Source organism: Grampus griseus, assembly GCF_964374135.1.
Source record: "Grampus griseus genome assembly, chromosome: 21".
Taxonomy (NCBI): Eukaryota; Metazoa; Chordata; class Mammalia; order Artiodactyla; family Delphinidae; genus Grampus; species Grampus griseus.
In genome coordinates this window covers 18,368,524-18,391,622 of record NC_139015.1, presented here as the reverse complement: position 1 = coordinate 18,391,622, position 23,099 = coordinate 18,368,524, and the positions used below count along the sequence as shown (strand labels likewise).

At 37.1% G+C, this 23,099-nt stretch overlaps 1 protein-coding gene across 1 annotated transcript in view; it reads right to left on the bottom strand.

Annotated features, from left to right (window-relative positions):
* Positions 1–23,099, bottom strand: part of MSR1 (macrophage scavenger receptor 1) — a 67,929-nt gene that overhangs the window by 2,301 nt on the left and 42,529 nt on the right. The window contains exon 9 of the mRNA XM_082680464.1: positions 7,664–7,852. Within this exon, the coding sequence (XP_082536590.1) occupies positions 7,664–7,852 (189 nt within the window). The remainder of the gene's footprint in view (positions 1–7,663; positions 7,853–23,099) is intronic.

Here is a 23,099-nt window from a genome sequence, read left to right as displayed (position 1 = left end):
AAGTCAGAAACCTTGCCAGGAATACTTTTTGGCTTCCAAATTGCTCTTACTAGGCATATCATGGTCCCTTTTCTGTTTGTGTTTGTATGTATGAGCATGTTTGTGAATGTGTGTTTATTTTAAATATATAAAGTCTATCTGAACTTTTTGGAAGTTGCTCCAAAGGGCTATTCAAAAAACATGGGCAAGGACTTCCCTGGTGGCTCCATGGTTAAGAATCCACCTGCCAATGCAGGAGACATGGGTTTGAGCCCTGGTCCGGGAAAATCCCACATGCTGCAGAGCAACTAAGCCTGTGTGCCACACCTACTGACTCTGCACTCTAGAGCCCACGAATCACAACTACTGAGCCCATGTGCCACAACTACTTTAGCCTGCATGCCTAGAGCCTGTGCTCCACAACAAGAGAAGCCACCGCAGTGAGAAGCCTGTGTACCACAATGAAGAGCAGTCCCTACTCACCACAACTAGAGAAAGCCTGCGCACAGCAATGAAGACCCAACACAGCTAAATAAATAAATAAATAAGTAAAACCTTCATCAAAAAACATAGGCAAACAATAACAATTGCACAAATAATAAAACTACTTCCATTTTAACATGTAAAGGAACCAAAACAGTGGGACATTTATGTATTATATTTATTGCATTTATGAACATTTATAAATTGTATAAATAAACATAAATAAAACTTTTGGTGAAAGCCATGGTTCTGTTGTGTTTGGGAGCATGAGAACAGTATGGTTCCATGGTTTCTGTACCCAGGGGACAGTGATGCTTTCACTCTACATTTTGTAGATCTAGTCACCAGATTTATGTCTCAGCAGTGCGGAATTTTTACAATCCAGGAAAAGAGAATTAAGGGTGACAATCCTCTCAATGTCTGAAGTATCCAGAGGGCATCCCCATAGGGGAAGCACAAGATAGATATTTTTCAGTCAATGTGCTGACATGTGAGCACAAGTTTTTAGAAACCATAGTAGAGGAAACCATGAATATTAGAATACCAAAGCTGTAGTAATAACAATGAACATTTAAGCCCACTTTTTTAAGAATTTACTGGGCAGAAAATATTCAAAGTACTTTTGAGTTGTTATCTCACTGAATTCTCAAGCAACCTTAAAAAGTTAATAAATGCTATTATAATGTCGTTTTACTGTTGAGGAAAGTGAAAATCAGAGAGAAAAAGTAACTCCACCCAAGGTCACATAGCTAATGCCTAATGGAGCCAGTATTCCCACCATGGGTCTGCCTAATGTCAGTGCCTTTAATCAAAGATTTACTGCAATCCCCTGCATTATTAGATTTGGTCATTTAACAAATCTCTTTTGAGTGCCTATGTGAGTGAACAAAAATCAGAATCCATTCTCTCTTGGACTGACCTTCTAGTGAAGGCTTCTGTTTTAGGTAAATGCAGCAACTGAGGTCACATGTGTAATTAGTGGCAAAGCTGATTCTTGTATTTAGAACCCCTAACTCATATTTCAGTGCTTTTCTCACCAAGAACATATGGATGTGATAAACATATTGTATTATTCAGTAACTCTGGTCTTATGCTATGTGGAAAAGATTCAGACACAGTGAACATGCTAGGTCTTTTCACATATAATTTTAAAAATTTACTTCTAATAACTTTGTAAAATATTGGCAATTATTTCCATTTCACAGGTAAATAAACTGAGACTCAGAAAGGATGCATGACTTTCTCAAAACAACAGAGAGAATAGAGCCAAGCAACAGAACATGATGACATTTAAAACTTAGAGCTATTCATTGACTACAAAGAAGCCCAGATAGTTATAAAAATAATTTTCAAGGATATGCTGTTTTATTTTTATATTAATATATTTGGGACTATCAAGCCTAAGGAAAAAATTATTTAATACTCATGTCCCATCTCCTTCCAAATTGTTTTCTGCATTAAAAATTAATGCCAAGGCAGCATAAAATGCCTAAAATTTAATCTTCATGTGCACCTCAAAGATTAAAAAAGAGATGTTTTTATTTCTTTAGGTAATAACTGTTACTCAAGGATATTTTTTCTTGCTGCTGTCATTGTTATTTTTTGCCTCTGAGTTATCGTTTCTACTAGTGGAAACCTATGCAAAATCGATGTATATATTTTAGAAATGTTTTTATTCTCTAGTCCTGTTTATCATCTATTTATCTATCTACCTAACCATCTACATATCTACAATTCCCTTTACAATTTGAAGGCTGCATAAGGAAGACAGATTGACCAATTTTGTGTTTCCAAAAGCAGACAACAATAACCGTGTTGTCCATGGCTTCTGGAATTTTATGAGCTTGGTTTGTGATGCTTAAGAGTATGCTTGATAGCTGATACCATTTCCTCTTAATCTCTCTTTTAAAAAGACAAATATTGATATTTCTTTGAGGGATTTGAGTTTCCTTAATCTTCGGTAACACTGCTTTTATTTAAAAAAGTAATCATATTTCAAACATCAGCCAGATATACAGTGACACGATGAGATTTGAGATTAGCTCCTGAATGGATAAGTGGGGAAGCAAAAATCACTAATGGTTAAAGTCCCTGAATGAATTTTAATTAAATGCAGTCAAGCCTGTGTGACATGCATTTATATCACTTTAAGACTTCTAGTTGGGAAGTGCTTTGTCAACAGTTTCTTCTTTGAGAAAAGCATTCTGGGTTTTTGTTTTTGGATCAATGTTAAAAATGAAATGGGGGTGCTTCCCTGGTGGCGCAGTGGTTGAGAGTCCGTCTGCCGATGCAGGAGACACGGGTTCGTGCCCCGGTCCGGGAAGATCCCACATGCCGCGGAGCGGCTGGGCCCGTGAGCCATGGCCGCTGAGCCTGCGCATCCGGAGCCTGTGCTCCGCAACAGGAGAGGCCACAACAGTGAGAGGCCCACGTACCGCAAAAAAATGAAAAAAGAAAAAAAAATGAAATGGAAATCAGAATAGAGAATGGGTAAACTTACACTATAGTTCTGGATTCTAGTTTTGTGGTTCTGGAGAAGCCACTCATTTTCCCTGTTTTATTATATATATGCAGAATAGAGAGGTGGGGGGGTCGAAAGAGCTCTAAGATTTCATTTCCCTTTAAAATTCTGTGATCCTAAGATTCTGAAGAAGCAAACTCTTTAGAAATGAAGTTTTTAAGGTTAAAGAACTTAGGACAGTCTGCCTAGTGAAGAGACAGGGTGAGGGATGGATGTTGAGTGCTCTCCCCACAACTGCCACAATAGCTATGTAAATGGGGCATGTTTTGTGACAGTTCTGTCAGCTTTACTTAATTTTACATGAAAAGTGGGGCTGTAATATCTATTTCTCACAGGCACTGTAAGCACTGAATGAGATCATGTAGTAAACACCTGATAAACAGTATTATTCCATACTTAGTATTTATTGCCTTTGTTACTGTAAGTAACAGAACAGACATGTTAAGAACCCTATTATAACGGCTCTATATCAGGTTCCATAATACCCAACATCTAAACATTTACGTTTCAAAACTTTCAGTGCGCAGGGAGCAGTACATAAGAATTAGAGTTCTGACCTATTGATATATTTTATTCATCTTTGAGATTGTTTTTACTCCCAATCACTAATGGAGAGTTCAGAGATGCAGAGTTATATTCTTGATCTCCTTCAGTTTATTCTCGAAATTTTTTAAAAATTCCACTCAGAAAATTGATTATGGAATGTGAAGGGGGTAATGAATAAAAGATAGCATTTATGTTTAGAATTTTCTTTTGTTTCTGCTTTTAAGTTCAGAGCTTCAGCACCAACTCCTTTAAATTTAGGAGAAGATGAGATAGCTGCTCCAGATCCAGCTCTTACTTCCTGCGTCAGCTGACAGGCTCAGATATGCCTGGAACAAACTCCCGGACTACCACTGTCCTTTGACAAAGCTCATCCAAGTTTGCTACAGGGAGACCACCAGGATGAGAGATTGGAAAGCTTGCATAGGGAGAGCAGAGCCTCCCTCCCCCTTCCCTGCCCCGTGCAATGGCAAGCACCAGAAGCTTCTCAGTGCTTCCTTAATTTAACCTTTTTGTCTACACAGGAAAAAGAAAGAACATTCCACTTTATGCAAATGGTGCAACCAGATGAAAGAACCCATTTAAAGGAGTGTGCTTTAAGCTTTGTTCCTATAAATCATTTTCTTTGTAACTGCAAAACTCATTGTTCTTAAAGCTAATAAGGATTATCTCTGGTAAACCAGGTTTGCTATTTTAAAATGAGAAGAAGAAAGAAAAAAAAAGGAGAGGGGGAAACTGTGTCCAGAAAATTGTATTCTTTCCTTAATGGGAGGAGAGATACAAAGGAGATAAGTTTCTACTTTTATCTTCTTGTTTCAATTTTGATAATAATGCAAAATATAGTATTAATCTGATTCTTCTTACTTTCCTATAAGAATGACACATAATTAAAACTCTAGTGCATTCCTCCTCCTCTCTCTACCCCTCCACTCATATTTCTAAGTTTCCTTTCCAGTCTCTGTTCTGCATTCAAAATTACTTTTTCTTTTCCTCCTGAGTAAAACTGCAAATTTAAGGTGGAGGAGTGGAAAAAGGAGGCGTTGAAACAGCTTTACATGAAAAGGTGGTTTACCATGACTAATCCAACATCAGTTTACGATGCAAGCCTGTTTCTTAAAATACAATGTACAATGAAGCAGATCATGAAATTTATTTTTTAGATTCTTTTTCTCCAGAACAAATCACCTCAGTTCTATTCTTTCTCCCAGCTCATCTTGCTTTATTATTTTAAAATTCTCATCATCATTCTTCAATTTTGGGGGACTGAATATGCAGAGAGCTGAAACAGAGCTGGTGTGTGTGGAGCAGAGTGGGAAGATTAGAAGAGAAGGTTACACAGAATGCTTCTTAAATCACACCTCTGTACTGTGGGAAAAACCACATTCAACTTTACCACCCTTGGAACATCGTGAGTATCGCTCTACAGTATAACATGGATCTGACTTTTCTACCATTCAACAAGGATTGCAAATAAACTTGTAATTATACAGTTGGCAGTGCTGCTACCAGTGATCTCTGTCACTCTTGAGCAATGCTATGAGTCCGGCTTCGTAATGGGCACTTTCTATACGCAGCTCATTTCAGATTAAAATAAATCTGCTGGGTTGTTATTATTATTCTCATTTTATTGGAAAGGAAACTGAAAGTCTGAGATGTATCAGAGCTAAGGTTTCAACTCCTATCTCCTTAGTTTATATTATAAAACTTTTAGTCTTTCCAGTTCAGTTTGGTAGATATTTGAGAATGTGAGAGGAAAAACAAAATTCTGATATATCTCATTGTTTTATTATAATAAAACTCTAGTTTAATGTATAGGGTCACCAGCTACCATGAATACAAAGCCTCACTGACAATGGATGCTCAGCTTAGAGAAATAGTCAGTTACCTGAAGAAAACTTGAGAGAATCGTCTCCCTATAGCCAAATGACTCATTTCACAGGAGACTAAACTCTATTGTTTCTTATATAAATAATGAACTTCCTTCTTTTTGGCCAGTACTTCAGAATATGTATTTTATTCCTTTCTTACCAGTGCTTTAGACTAGAAATCCCTAGAGGTATAAGCAAGAATGAATAAAAGCTGTGGGGAAAAGAATATTTTACTTGTGAGACTAGGCCTGCAAGTTAATGGAATCTTAAGATAATAGTCTCCAATTGTGTGTTTACCATCTAGGTTTGAACCTCAATTGAAGAACAGCTTTGAAATCTATGGCAAGGCTTCATATTCGTAAAAAGAACAGAGCTGGCGTATAACGTCTTATTCACTTTCCCACCACAGATTGTATTTGAAATGTTTTATACAATTATGTATTTTAAATAAATGGCCTTTCATGCTATGGATCTTAGTTACCATAGAAATGGATTTTTTCCTCACAGAACATTGCAGAAACCCAGATTGGCAGTTTAGTCTTCCTAAACAATTCACTGATTCATTTGATTTTCTAGTGACTAAGAGTTAGGGATTTTTTTCTTTTCCCCTTCTGTGGGGAAAATTGCTGTTTAAAACAATTCATTTAGGAGGTAAATTTTACAGGTGCAAAGACGATTTTGGTCTGACACTTTTCAAGATGGGGAAGAAGTTCTGAAAGTGTAGTAGAAATGGAAAATTTGGAAATTCCAAAGATCTACTGGATGATGGCAAATTATGGATATTTTCTATTTCCTTTGTTTCTTCTATTCAAAACTCTAAGGCACAAAGTAAAAACTGACAGCCGGAGGCTTGAACCTGGTACAGAAACTTTCAACATCATCACTCTCTTCCGTCTTGTGCTTAGCCTCTTTATGAAATTAAATCAAGTTTCTGGTCTCTAAAGACTTTAGAACCTGGATCCCTGCTAAAATTCACCTCTTAAATTTGATAAAATGAATTCTTTTCGTAAAGGAATAAAGGATATAATTGTGATCTTATTATTATCTTATCTTATTATTAATACTATTTACTTGTTTAGCACAATGCCTGACACATAGTTATTACTCAATACTGTAGCATAATAGTACTTAACAATCTATTTTATGAATTTAAGAAGTCTATCTTATCTTGTTTAGTCTTTTGACCTGATAATTTGACATACTCCACTATTTTATCATCATACACAAGATTATCTGGTAATACTGCTGTTTTATCTCTATTATTTTGCATAGAATTTCCTATTGCCCATATCTATCTAGGAGAATAACACAAAATCAAGATGGTCGAATCTTTTTTTTTTTTTTCTTGGTCAACATGAACTTCAGAGATACCAATTATCTATCACATATGGACAGTAGAATAAATAAAGAGGAAATATTGACTATAAAATTCTAGTTTACCTATATATGGCTATTTTTTTCTAATCTGTCCTTCAGAATTGAAGCACTTATATATGTTTAATTATACATAAAACCTATTATTAGGTGCCAATTTAGAAAAAAAAATGAGGTAATAAAAATATCATGGGTAAACATTCAAACATTTTGTCCCCAGCAAATTTTCTTCCTAGCTCTTTCAATACATTCACAGAACAAGTTACTGAGTCATCCAGATGAAAATATGCAGATATACATGCAGCAAAAACATTATTCAATTCAACCTCAAATAGAGGGGAAAGTAACCTTTCTCTTCTCTTATTTCTCATCAAGTTCCTTAAAGGAGAAGTCACAATTAGTAGGCATAGAGAACCCGTAAAATCGCCTCTTTCTCTTTCATGGTTTTTCACTGTCCTTTCAGAATAGAGGTGCTCCATCATGGACTAAGCTTTGGGAAGTAAATGCAGAAGCTGGTACCCACCACCCACCCTCCAGTTCCACAGAAGAGAGAATGGGGGAGCACGTGGACTTGCCCAGCTGCCCGCAAGACCCAGATATGTAAATGAGTTTCCCAGAAAGTCATGCCTTGAAATTCACTGGTTCCTGTTCATCTGCTTTACCAGGAATTTTCCATATTTTCCTCTATTGTCCAACTAACTGATTGAGTCTAAACGAAATTTAGACATTAAATGTTGTCTGAGAGCATCTTTTTTTTTAATCTCTATCTTTTCATTTCTACTTTCTAGGAAAGGCCTTAAAAAAAGAATCCTGCTTCCTATTCTACATGTTCCTGTCTCTACTTGATTGTATGTACTGGAGAATGCCTACATTTCATTAAAAAAAAAAAAATTACCTTGTCCAAAATAAGCTCCCTTATGCACATTTCGAGCACCTTGGTATCCCAAACTCCTACAGATGACCTGTCCTCCACGCAATTCCCAGCGGTCGTCACACACTGTACCCCACTGGCCATCATGGAAAATTTCCACTCTGCCTTCGTGAGGGCCGCTACCACCAACCAGTCGAACTGTCTTAGACGGTGCTGTCACAGAAACAAGCAGGGCTTAATTTTACATATATGTACATATTGCTTTATGCTTTAAAAAAAAAAAAAGCATTTGAGCACATTTTTCCAGCAAGTTCAATTATTGGAATAAATATTAAACTTTCTAGCACCACCTATTGGTAAAGAGTTTAATTGCAAACATTGTACATATTGGTCAGATCTGAAGAGTAAATCTACTCTTGCTTTTTTATAAGTTACATCTATGAAAACACTGCAATGATTTTGTTCCAGTGACTTTAAAATTTTACAGCTACAAGTCTGTGAATGTTATAGAGATTTTTCATACTATTTTTAAAAATTTTAACAAAGTGATTGCTTTCTTGACACACTAACACACAAACTGGAACATACATCCAGTGACTTTCCGTGATACAGGAGGTTGAGGAGAAGATATTTTATAATATCATAAACATAAAAATAGACCAAACGTCCTGTTCTTTACCAAGAAAAACAAGGTAACTATAATGACAAAATCAATTCAGAAATAGCAAAGATATTCCTTGATATAAGCCCCCTGGATTTTGTCCCAAAGTGTTTTTCTTGTTTTGAAAAAGGATTAATGAGATAGAAATCAGACAAGTTTTGTTTATTTTGAGAAATCGCTAAATCAGTAAACTTTGGGAAGAAATATACCATGTTTACAACAAAGTAACTTTGTTCTGCAATGCCTACGTAATCAAAATTGCCATATATACAGTAAACTTTTATAAAACTTTGATCATGTGCAGTGATTTACATAAATATGAAATGTCTCTTTCTCATTTTTAAAACCAACATACACATTTTGAACCTAAGAACAGATAAAGTGTGTAAATAGTATCACAAAAAATTTCACTTAGAGTTAGAAAATTTCTTTAAACAGCCTGAACTATTCTAGTAAGTATTTGTTAAAAAATCATTTGGCTGAAGAACAGAAAAAGGCAAAGACAGAAAATAATTTTTAAAATTTACTTAGTGCTAAATAAAATATTCTCTAATAATTAGAAAAGCCAATGAATAAATACAGTTCTATTTAAATATATCTTTTCAAATATGAGTTTGAAGAACACCATAATATAAAAAAGCAAGATGCAATTCTTACAACAGAAATATCTCTGTAATGTGAAAATGGAGTTTTAGTGTATGGGTTTTCAGAACTCAGTTAACTAAAGAAATAGTAACTTTTGTTTTCTAATTTGAGCAAATTTTGTTGGAACAGTAATCCAACAATATGTAAACAAAATAAACAATTTCCTACAAGCCTGACTGAGCCACTCAGAAACATGAAAAGCAAACATTAACATGTAGTATTACAATTATAATTATTTTCTTGATTCATCCAAAATATAATTCAGTGCTAAATACTGAATTAATGTAATAATGTCCAGGTGCATAAGCCCTTCCTCACTTAATAAACATGAGTTACAAACATTAAAAACATTTTTAGAAAGGAAAATAATTTGCTATTGCAGTATTCAAACTTCCAATTACTAAGTAAAATACCTGGGTGACCCAATCATTCACTGTAAATGCCTAAAAAAATAGGAAATAATAATCCAGGAATAGATTGTGTAGTTTTAAAACATTACAGTCATGTAATAGTAACTAGTGCCACTCCCAATTATTTTACATAAGTCAAAAATAAATCTCCCTGTGCTATGCTGCCACTTCCCATCAGCCAACTATTTTACATTCGGTAGTGTATATGTGTGGATGCTACTCTCACTTTGCCCCAGCTTCGCCCTCCCACCCCGTATCCTCAAGTCCATTTTCTATGCCTACCTCTTTATTCCTGTCCTGCCCCTAGGTTCTTCAGAACCATTTTTTTTTTTAGATTCCATATATATGCATTAGCATACAGTATTTTTCTCTTTCTGACTTACTTTACTCTGTATGACAGACTGTAGGTCCATCCATCTCACTACAAATAACTCAATTTCGTTTCTTTTTATGGCTGAGTAATATTCCCTTGTATATATGTGCCACATCTTCTTTATGCATTCATCTGTTGATGGACATTTAGGTTGGTTCCATGTCCTGGCTATTGTAAATAGAGGACACAACCTTTAAAAGAATGACATAGCCATAGGACATGACATAAACTGGTTAGAACCAACTAGGTCTGAGATGGGGACGAGACTTCCACTGGACCTTGAGGTTCTGTATATGCTCACTGTAACACATCAGCATGCTAAATGACACACCCACAGGCTCCATGGCAGTTCCAAGGCTGACCATAAAAGGTCAACAAGTGGGTGGGGCCCAGTTCCTGGAAATCCCCACCCCTTCCCCAAAATAGCTGGAATACTCCTCCCACTCATTAGCCTAAGAAATCACACCCCCCCCCCAATAAAAACTGACCCTGTACCTTGGTGCTTTTCTCACCTTCTGAGATGGCCCACACTCTGTCTGTGGAGTGCATTTCTCTCTAAATAAATCCACTTCTTACCTATCACTTGGTCTCTCAGTGAATTCTTTCTGCGATGAGACATCAAGAACCTGAGCTTCATTAAGTTCTGAGACCAGGTGTGTGGTATCAGTTAAAAGACTGTGGGTTCAAGTCCCAATCTGAGATACACGGTTTAAGTTAGTCACCTGGAACAGCTGAATCATCACTTGAATCTGCTCAGGATTCTCTCTCCAAATTTTATCCAAGAGCCTCTCTGTTAAGCTGCTTCATTCTTTCCTTTGATTGCAAGCTGGCCATCTTTGTTCCCCAGTGAACACGTCTATTAACAAGTCCTACATTTATATTTTACAGTCTCTTTCTCGGAGACAGTTCTAAAATATCCAAGGAAGTCCTCCTATGACCTAGTTTGGGCGAGATGCCCATCTAGGGACTAAACAGCTTGGGCCAAAGACAGGGTCAGTTACATTCACATGCCATTCCTGGAATGGGGGGAGGGGAGAGGCATTTCCCTGTTGAAGGTGAGTTTTGAGCAAAGACAGTAAGCCCGGTTCATCAGACATTTTAATAATCTTCGTGTACTTATGAATATTCATTATACTATATGTTTAGCCTGGTGTTCTTTTAATATCCCTGACTGTAGAGTATAACTGAAATTAAAAATCCACGAGTTAGATAATCTGGATTTTACTTATTCCTCTGACACTGTTTATGTGAGCTTATTAAACTATTCAATCTCTCTAGGACCAAATTTTCCAACTGTTAAAAAGAGAAAATGGTATTTGCTCTTAGTTAAAGCATCTAAACACAACTTCTCTGTGCCAGGCACTTTCCTTGGTTTCAGAAATTATTTGAATAAAGCATGTATCCTGCCCTCAAGATTCAAGTATTTCTGAGGTTATTTTGAAGGTTAAATAGTTCATTCTTTAAAATGAAGTACAAATGTAAAGGTTTTACTTTTACAAGTTTTGAAAATTTTGAGGTTTACATTTTGTGGAGAAAGCATTAGAATGAATATATTATCTTGATATTAATCACCTTATTAATTTTTTAACTACTCTCCTATTTAATACTTATCCTTCTCAAAGAGGAGATCTTAACCAAGTAGGATGACATTTTACAGATAGACAAAACCTACCCTATGGTTTCAGATGTGAGTGTATTTGACCTTTGTTATTTCCAAACATGATAAACCTTGAAGAGACTCTTGGAGACCAGTAATGAGTAAACTATGGCCTTAAGCCAATCTCAGCTTGCTGTCTATTTTGTAAATAAAGTTTTGGTGGAATGCAGCCATGCCCATTAGTTTACATACTGTGTAGGGCTGCTTTCAGGCTACACAGAAGAGTTGAATAGTGTGACAGAGACCTTCTGGCATGCAAACCAAAAATATTTACTAGCTGGTCCTTTTCTGAAAAAGCTTGCCAACCCCTGATATAATTGAAAACACAAGACTAGTATGATAGAGGATTTCAGTAGGGAAAATCCTGCCGTGTGACCCCTGGAACAAATAAGGTCATGATTAATCTCTACTTACTTCTCCAGTTTAACTCTTTGAAAACCTCTCCATCCCCTCTCCTTGCTCCCTTTAGTTCAATTATATAATTACTCACATTCCCAAATAAGCCTTGCTCTCCTTTATTTCTGGGGCTTTCGTTCCTCAATCCCCCCCACCCTTTCCTCCCCTCCCCACCACTGGCACCTCCCATTTCTTCACCCTCAGCCCCCAGTTTGGACTGGTATCCCTTCTCAGGCTCGCATAGCACTACTGCCCTGCAAGGCACCGTGAACCAGGTAATTTTCTCTCCCAGACTGAGGTCCTTCCCGTTATCTTTTCAATACCTGACCAAATATCACTTGATGAAGTCACTTGATGAAGAGTTTATGGTGTGAATGAATGAATTTTGACCTCTTCTTGATACGCCATCTCTATTACCTCAGTGGATTAAATTGGCAAATGCTTCAAATATCAAACACTGAAAGAAGTAGAATTTAGTATGTCACCAGTCTCTAGAGAGAATATAGTTTCTATGTGTAGAAGCAGTAAAGGAAATTGCAAAGGAGAGGTTGATTTAAACGTGAGTCTATTATAGGAAAAAACTATGTGGCTGTCCACGAAGAGCCCTCCAAGGTGGACCGGTCTGGTGGCAGGGTCTGATCAGAAACCTCACATATTCCAAAACCTGATTATTTGTAGGTTTAGAGGATTTATCTCTTAGTGGCAGACTAATGTTAAACAGACTCTCAGGACTAAATGTCAATTCAACTTACAACCAGAAAGGTAGTTGCCTCAAAAACGGGAATATTTTTAACTACTTGACAAGGCCATTTTCTCTCTGTGGGCAATCTGCACAAGAAGTCAAATCACAATCAGTGAATTGTTCGTTTAATTAATTTATTAATTTACAATGAGACATAGCTATGAGATTTTGCCTCTGGGTTTGGCCAGTGCTCTTTGCTTAACACATTTTTCTTTATATATGTTAATATATTCCATCAAGTTAGGTGGTTTGACATATCTCTGCTCTGATTCACTGCAGTTTAACTTTCTAAAGGAAATCTTACTCTTATTCCCTAGATTTGGAGGAAAGTGTAGAGTACTGATAATTTCTATATATTTTTAAAAGCCTGTGTGTAATATTAAAATATATAAAATATTTATTACACAAATAGCTCATTCATATTTTTATAAGATACCAGACAAAAAATAAATAATAGAGTAGATAATTTACAAAGGTTTTCTAATCTAATCTGAGAAAATAACTTCAAATATAGTGAAAGTTAACAAGTTCACTAGTTATTATTGTTTTGTTTATTGAAGGCTTATTTTTAAAGGAGGAAGTAACACATATATTAAATATCTCGGAATAGAGGAATAGCTAAATTAATTATAGTATACATTAGATGGATAGTTTTAGACTCATTAAACATTCCTGTTAAAAGAATCATACAGAAAATAGAGAAAAATGATAATATAAAATTTAAGTGACTATATTAACATTAATGTTTCATTTTAATATGCCAAAAAAATTGATATATAAAAAGATTAGAAGGAAGTATCCAAGCATATTGACAGTAATTTTGTACAGGGGACAGAAATTGAATATAAAATCTTTTTCTTATTTTCTGAAATTATATTATTTTTAAAACTAAGATTAATTTAATTAAAATAAGTGGTGACCAGATAGTCACTGATGTCCTTACTGTTTTAAAGGATCTATGATTCAAGTTAAGCTGAAACTCATAAAATTGAGGGAAAGAACAAGCTCAGAATGAGAGATATAGTATAATGTCCTTTATATAAAACACAGAAAATAATACCATCTATCATTTATGCAAACATACATATGTAGTAAATATATAAAAACACGAATAGAAAGACACATGTAAACTCCATGACAGAAGTTTAACCTGGAAAAGCAAGGGAGGCAGGTATAAATGGGGCTTCATCTGTGCTAGTTAACATGATATTTCTTAAAAGAGAAATATGTGTAGTCCGTATGGTAAAAAGACAACACCTCTAAAATGCGGGTGGTGTGTACATGACTATGTATTAGCTATTTGTTGTAAATGTTCTTCCTTCTTTTCTTTATATTTGAAATCTATTTTATTTAAAGAAGAAATCTATTTTATTTAAAGTCCCATGTTCATGGGGACACTGACGGAGCCATCTATGAGCCCAAAATAAATTATAAAAATGCTTCATATACAAGTCTTTTCTTTAAAGTTAGGCAAAACTATTATGAATCTACTATGTTTGAGACAGGAAGGGGTCAGGGCACAACCCTTAAAAGAATGACATAGCCATTGAAGACACAACAAACTGGTTAGAACAACTAGGTCCAAGATGGCGGACAAGTTGACTTCTACTAGACCTTGAGCCTCATTATACACTCATTGTAATCCATCAGCATACTAAATGACATACCCACAGGCACCATGACGGTTCTGAGGCCAACCATAAAAGGCCAAAAAGTAGGCGATGACCCAATTCCTGGAAATCTCCGCTCCGTCCCCAAAACAGTTGGAATAATCCTCCCACTCATTAGCCTATGAAATTGCCCTATAAAAACTAACCACCCATATTTTGGGGACTCTTGCCTTCTGAGATGCCCCATACCCTGTCTATGAAGTGTGTATCTCCCTGAATAAAACTCCTTTTACTTTACTATGGCTCGCTCTTGCATTCTTTCCTGCGCAAAGCCAAGAACCCACACTTGGTGGTAGTCCCACGGACTCACGCGAGACCTGGGACGTGACCATCCTCTCGTGCCCCACTTTCTTTCTTGCAACAAGCTCTAGTAGACAAAATTTTAATTTGAAAAGGGAAGTCAGGAAGAATGTGGACTATGGGGTGTCTTTGCATTGTGTCCATCACTGCTACTTGAGTGGAAGTAAAGAACTGAGGTTAAAATGTAAAATGACTTTTGAGGAGTGTAGCCATTTCATTTCAATTATTATCATATTGTTTACCTCATGGTCGTGCTTTCTTTTTTTTGTATCATTTATTGGAATTAGGATTTAGGGTTAAATTTATTACTCAATAGTAATTATTATATTTGTTTCAAATGTAACATTTTTTTAAAAAGTCTGGTTGCAAGTTGACCCAGAAGTCCTTGCAATATGGCAAAATTCCTCTAGAAAGGGAACTGATTTTTTAATTTAAGATAATTAGCTTAATGAGGTATTTAACTATGAAAGGCACATCCTGGTGTGAAATAAAACTCATTTTATGGCAAGACAAGAAAAATTTAAACATAAAAAAATTTTCTCTGCCCTTTGGATTCCACTCTCTCTTCTACTGTGCATTGTGTATCTGACTTATGCATCGACCAGACCTCCCCCATCAGCAGAAATACCTGCTCAACCATAAAGAACAACATTCTCCTAGTATTAGCAAGACAACTCCTTCAAAGATAACATTCCTTCTTGATCATGTACGGGATCACATGACTTACCACGATGACCCTTAGATCTGGATTATGTAAATTGTCAATAATACATCATTTGATGTACAGCCCTCTGCCTCAAAAAACTTATATAACTGTGCCTTGACTTCTAATGGGCGGAACAGTTCTCAGACCTGAGATGCTCTTGCTGAGTTATAATCCTCAAATTTGGCCCGAATAAAAGTTTCCATTTCTTTCTTAGATTGACTGATTATTATTATTTTTTTACACTGGATATCAGATGTTTGGAGAAATAGGCTGAATTTCTTGGAAAAATAATTTAACAGATTTTGAATCTTACTCCAGCAGTCAAAAAAAACAAGTATTCTGGAAGCCCACAAACAGGGTAAAGAGGAGAAACCAGAGGGAGAAGATTTCAGTGGAGCACGAATATGCAAAGTATTTTGATGGCAGGGGAGAGACCGAGGAGAGTGGCCAGTGAGGAAAATATGGAGTCTAATCTAGCCAGGAATTTCGACACAGTAAAGTCTAAGGTTCAACTTGAAAGTTGTAGACTCTTCTGCTCACATTTTCCTGTTATGAATAAGTCTTCAGTAAAATTCTCTTAGATCCCCAGGTGGAGGTAGGGAACATCCTCAAATGAAAGGAGAGGTGTGGTGCTGTGTTGGAATGAGTGACGTGGAGGGAAAGGAGCGATCACAGATGCATAGGCATGTGAGTTTCCTAGGGCTACGATATTAAATGGTCACAATTTGTGCAGCAAATTAAAACAACAGAAATTTATTCTCACAGTTCTGGAGATCAGAAGTCTGAAATCAAGATGTCCGCAGGGCTGTTTTCTCTTTGAAGGCTCTGGGGAGAAATCCTTCCTTGCCTTGTCTTAGGTTCTCATGACTCCGGCCAGTCTCAGTGTTCTTTGGCTTGTAACCGAATCACTCTAATCCCTGCCTCTGTCTCCAGCTTTTCACCATGTCTCTGTGGCCTCCTCTTATAAAAACGCCAGTTGTTAGCTTTAGGGCCCACCTGAATCCAACATGACCTCATCTTAGCCTAACTACATCTGCAAAGACCCTACTTCCAAATAAGGTCACATCCTGAGGTTTCAGGAGCACTTGAATTTCTAGAAACCCTACTAAACCCACTGTCACAGCCGTGGCAGGGATTTGAATGAGGAGACATGGGGAATATAATTTTTCCATATTTTCATCGATCTACTTCAGACAGGAGGCATTGGAATTGCCTTAGAATGTGAGGTTGGTGCTCAAACAATTTTATTTCAATATTAAAGAACTGACCCCCAAGATTTGAGGACTGCAGAATAGCTGGGTAGTAGACATTTGGTTACACTGGAAATTAGTGACTTAGCAAAGTTAACCATGATGACACTGAACACCCATAGTTCAGCGACTGAATAATTAAAAGACTGAGAATGTGTTGCGTCAAAATAAACTGTACTAAACCTCAGATGATATTGAGTAAATCTATTATAACTTAAAAGTTCTTACTTCGCAGTGGGTTAAGCAGGATATGAGTGACAATTCAGGTGAAGCAGGGGATGAAAATAACTGTAGTACCCCAGGAAAGGGTCAGGACCTGTAGGTTAAGCCACAGTGGGAGATATTTCTGGGACACTTCATGTGCAAGCAAGTAACTGCTGTTCTAGGGAATCTCGTCTTGAGACTCACATTGTAGGGCAATGCATGGCCAGAGAAGCCAGGTTAAGGGAGCAAATGATAGGTTGTGAACCGGGAATACTCCGGTGGTCCAGTGGTTAGGACTCCATGCACTCACTGCCGAGGGCCCGGGTTCAATCCCTGGTCAGGGGACTAAGGTCCCACAAGTCACCAGGTGCGGCCAAAAAAAAGGCTGGAACCTATAACCTATGTTCGGAAAGTGCTTGAATTGGAACAAAAGAAACAATCTTGTATTAGTGTAAGACTACATGTACTGCAGAACAGGAAGCCAGGACCTGGTTCTCTGAAAAAAGCCATTTGGTCCTCCGAGGTTGTGGAGGCATGGGGAGTGGCGTGTTGGGTCTTTCTACTCTATCTGAATTCCGGCACATAACTGAAGGAATTTCAAATTTTGCTAATGCAAAAGACCTGGCTGGAATCGTATTGATGTTTTTTTTTCTTCCGTCTCATTAGCTCTGTGAGAATCAGGCTGTAAGTCAGCTGAGATAACTCCTAAACAGGACCAGTGCTAATCACTGGATTCACTGCTGATTTAAATCTCTATTTCAATTTACAAGACATATTAGTTACACGTACTACAAAGGAACACATGTACTGTGTTAATGGAATACTATATGTTTTTAGTGCCCATTTATGGAATCATATAAAGCTTGAAACACCACATAACTGTCAAGAATGAGCAGCATTTGTCTAAGTTAGCTGGAGACAACACTGCTCAGGCACACTCTGCTCTGCTGAAGCCTAGCTGGGCTACTGAGAAAAGGACAGTGCAGTTAAACAAGAGACACAATAAAAGAAGAGGACATCAAAGCAATCACATTATATTGAAAAAAAAAATGTTCAAATTGAGCCAGTTACTGAAATAAAGATAGAATATTAGCAGGTAGCTTCTTCCCCTTGTGCATATGAGTAATTCTCAATACAATAATGGAGGCTAGGTAAGCATTCTAGAAAGACTATGTCTCTTGGGGGAAGAGACTGGAGGCAATGGCTGGAATGGGATATGAAGGAAGAAACATAAACTAACAGAGATTAATTGAGAATATTTTTGGGGAATTTGACCTAATGGAGTTCATATTGTAAGAACTCTTATGTTAAGGTCTTTCAATGATTAGGCTCATTCTAGAAAACCAAATTGCTCTTTACAAATCTCTTTCTCTCCCTTCCTTCTTTCTCTCTCCACACCTTCCGTATGACATATTTGTGGTATTTATATATAAAAAATATATAAAGCTAGTTGTGGGAGTGTTGAATGGAGTCACAGTTACAAATAGGGACTTTGGAGATCAATACACCAGGCTTTGTGATTCTGTTCTACCACTTAGTGGTGAGCTTCAGTTTCTAATCTATAAAATGGAAATGATGATAGGACTTACCTCAGAGGCTCTTCTGAAGATCAGATGAGATAACGCATTAAAGTCCCTGCATTAGAGAGTAAATATTTTCTAAAAGCTCATTATTATACTTATTTCATGTTTGGAAGAGAAGCCTTTACTTTGGTCAACTGAATGCTTAGAGAAAGACCAGAATTCATTTAAGGTTGTGCTGAGCCCTCAGCAGAAATTAAATGAAAGACACACAGATATTTCGTATCATTGTATGAGTTTCAAAATAAGACATTTACTCTAAATTCACATCCTGATTACAGTCTTATTGGGTAAAAAGCACAGTAGAAAACACTAACAAATGACACATTAGTAATTGGTATATTGAGGACAGAACCTCACACAAAGTGTTTCATTGTATGGCTGGAATTCTGTTTGCTTGAAACACATACACTTTCAAGTTAGGGTGAGAACACAGCAAACTATTAGGACAAGCTTTAGAACTTGGTGCAGACTTGTTTTCTTTTTATTATATGTTATTAAATTTGGTGTAATTTGTGCATTTGAACTGGGCATTTCAGCCTCTACTTCTGTCTAAAGAAAACAGTCTTTCTCCCCTAATTTGGAAAGTTCAGGTTCGTATTTGACACACTTAAGAATCCCTCTGCAGTCTGGGGTGTCAGATAACTGGTGAACCGAACCCCCTGGCATTGTCCCCCAGGGTCCCTGGGATCAGGGCCGTCAGTGGCAAGTGTGGACCAAGTACTGCTGCAGAAGAAGAGGGCTCCCAGGTGTTGCCTGTTCCCCGGTACAGAATGGGGTAGGAAGTCCTACCCAATTAAACCACAGGCAAAGAGATACAACTCATCTTCAGATGTTTGCTTTAACTGGCTCGTCATCGTTGCCAGTTTGCTACTACTGAGGATGATCTGATTCCTCTCTGCCCCTTTTTTTCCTGGAGACTTTGGTGTCAAGCCAGCACAGACCCAGAGTACCACTGACAACTCTAATTTGTTTCAACACTTCTCGGAGCTTTTTCATCAGCAGCGTCTTGGGCTCACGCTTTGTTCCTCAGAGACTGGAACTCCCGTTTTATTAGCCTGACATTTTGTTCTGACCTCTGTTGACAGCTTCTGGCCTCTGGCGTGCACTCTGTTTAGTCACTCCTTTTATTTATAACTTATGCTCTTTTGCTCGGCTCAAACTCATTGATTTGTGATCTGGTCATACTTGCGTTGCTCTATCTAATGTAAAATCTTATCTGATTCTCCAGCACCTCTTTTTGTCCATGGCATTTATTTAGCTTCTTGCATTTTCATTTGGCTCTCACTCCTGTCCTGATTACAGATTTTAAATGTCTGCATTATACCAGCGAGGAAGAGCAGCTCCAGTTCAGAGAGACCATGACCACTGAGAACTATGCCTTATGAGTGTAAAGCACTTTATAGTATTACAGAGCATTTGCATACACACAATATCTTACGTGACCCTCACAACAATCCAGTGAGGTAGGCAATACGATGCCCATTTCACTGGGGAATGAATGGAAGTGGGGAGACACACATAGGGACACTACTGAGAATTCTACTAGAACATTAATGTTGTGAATCCTGGGGCTATGTGTTAAACCCTGAAGGAAAGGAGAGTTGAGAAAAGTCAATCTGTTGATTAATAGAGAGACATTCAAAACTAACATGGAATCCCACATTTTTCCTTTTTTTAGTTTGCCTTTTCTTACATTTTCTCCTTTCTCACTGTCAGCCCTTTCTTCACCTACACAAAATATCTCCAGTTCTACTGAAATATTTATTTTCCTCCAGGATCTATACTGGATATTTAAAGCATGAAGTACAATGAGTTGTGTTAAAAAATTTTTTTTTTACAGTTTTTATTCAATAACGTAACTAGCACACTTAGGAACTTTGTTTTTTACATGTGCTTTTACCAAGGATACTAAATGCAGCAGGCTGGTGAAAAGACCTTTTTAGACTAAAACAATTTCATCTTTTTTTTCCAGCAATTTTTTTTATGATCAAAATATTGTTGCTTGAAACAGCTCGGTATTTTAAGGAAACAAGTTTTGTTTTTTGGTTCAAAAATGTTGAATGAACTGCCCCAGCTCCACTAGACCTCACTATAAAACTTGAAAACAAATATGCCATAAATTGGAGAATAAGAAGACATAAATGCAAACTAAGCAAATCAAAGTCAATTTACCTTTTTAAAATTCTAAGGAATTAAAAAATCTTGACCTACTCTGAACACCTACGGAGCCCTGTTCCTTCCCACCATATACCTCTGCTCTATTATATAACTGCCTGTTTCCACGTCTATGTGTTCCTGGGACAATTAGTTCAGGAAGTCCAGGGACAATGGCTATCTTATAAGCAGTTTAGTCCAGCTCCAGGAGGTACACAATAAACATATGCTGAATGAACAAACGGATTCTTTTAGGGCATCCCTATCTCTGGTTGAGACTGGTACTTTTGAGGGTAGAGAATGCACATATAATCGGTATCCATGAGATGTCTCCTGGAACCCGATGGGTTCAGAAGACACTAGATGAGTGGGTGGCAGAGGGCTCCTGGCCTAGCTCTGAGGAAGGTAGGAACAGCCCGCCAGTCAGTACCTGGGAGGCGTCCCAGCTCAGGACGGTGGTGATGGTGGGGTGCTGGAGTGGGTAGAGGTATGAGCAAGGGAGCAGAGAGCCAAACAGTACCAAGGACCAGGAGAGGAAGGCAAGCGGAAGCCAGGCACCATTCGGGAACCAAGGTTGTCTGGAGGAGCCACAAAGGGATCTTGGAATCAGTTGTGCTGTGACTTGTCCAGAGGTGAAGGTCCTTTTAGTGAGATGGTAGCACAGGGTGTCCCGCCCAACCCACCTGATCTTCAAAGGGGCCTGCCCTAATATGATCAGGGAGTTATGCTGGTCCTGACACATATGTAAAAGAGGAAATAAGAATGAAATTAGAACATTCTCTAACACCATACACAAAAATAAACTCAAAATGGATTAAAGACCTAAATGTAAGACTAGATCCTATAAAACTCTTAGAGGAAATCACAGGGAGAACACTCTCTGACATAAATCACAGCAAGATGTGATAGATCTTTTCTGATCCACCTCCCAGAGTAATGAAAATAAAAACAAAAATAAACAAATGGGACCTAATTAAACTTAAAAGCTTTTGCACAGCAAAGGCACCCATAACAAAATGAAAAGAAAACCCACAGAATCGGAGAAAATATTTGCAAACGAAGTGACCAACAAGGGATTAATCTCCAAAATATACAAACAGCTTATGCAGCTCAATATCAAAAAAGCAAACCCAATCAAAAAATGGGTGGAAGATCTAAATAAACATTTCTCCAAAGAGGACATACAGATGGCCAAGAGGCACATGAAAAGATGCTCAACATCGCTAATTATTAGAGAAATGCAAATCAAAACTATAATGAGGTATCACCTCACACCAGTCAGAATGGCCATCATTAAAAAATCTACAAACAATAAATGCTGTAGAGGGTGTGGAGAAAAGGGAACCCTCCTATACTGTTGGTAGGAATGTAAATTTGTACAGCCACTATGGAGAACAGTATGGAGGTTCCTTTAAAAACTAAAAATAGAGCTACCATATGATCCAGCAATCCCACTCCTGGGCATATATCCAGAGAAAACCATAATTCGAAAAGATACATGTACCCCGATGTTCATTGCAGCACTATTTACAATAGCCAGGACATAGAAGCAACCTAAAGGTCCACCAACAGAGGAATGGATAAAGAAGGTGTGGTATATATATACAATAAAATATTAGTCAGCCATAAAAAAGAACGAAATAATGCCATTTGCAGTGACATGGACTGACCTAGAGATTGTCATACTGAGTGAAGTAAGTCAAACAGAGAAAGACAAAGACCATATGATATTGCTTATATGTGGAATCTTAAAAAATGGTACAAATGAACCTATTTACAAAACAGAAATAGAGTCAGAGATGTAGAAAACAAAGTTGTGGTTACCAAGGGGGAAGGGGGGGGTATAAATTTCAAGATTGGGATTGACATATACATACTTATATAAAATAGATAACTAATAATAACTTACTGTATAGCACAGGGAACTCTACTCAGTACTCTGTAATGACCTATATGGGAATAGAATCTAAAAAAGAGTGGATATATCTATATGTATAACTAGTTCACTTTGCTATACAGCAGAAACCAATACAATATTGTAAATCAACTACACTCTAATAAAAATTAATTTTAAAAAGCTGAACCAAAAAACAAAAGAGGAAATCAATGATTATTTTTGTTATATTTAAATCATGCTTGAAAAATATTTTCTAAAAGTACAGCAAAATAATTCAATATAAACTTTCATAAACCAGAATTAATTGAATATGTGGGGAATCACGCACTTTCACAGGGAACAAATTGGCACAACCTTTTGGAAGCCATTTGTAAGAATCCATCAAATTGTAAAATGCACGTCACCTTTGAACTATTGATTCAACTGCTAGCAAATTCTCTATTAAAAAATATTCTCACAAGATCATGTAAAAGAGTGCTGAATGTAGCACTGTTTCTTAAAGCCAAGCTAAAGCAAAGAAAAATCATCAAGTGTTCATGACTAGGGAACTGAGTGATACATTATGCTAATTATGGTAGCGCTATATAATGGAATAGTGGGTAGCCACTGAGAGAAAAGAGCCACATACACTGCCATAGCAGATGACTGGCACATTAACTTAAATAAGGGGAAAACAGAACACACTGCATAGATGTTTCTGTGTTTGATTCTTTCTGTCTTTTTGAAACATTAAGGAATTATATACTCTCCATGAGGGGCTGGGTACGTGGAGAGGAATCTGGAGGCTATGTACACACACACACATTTATACA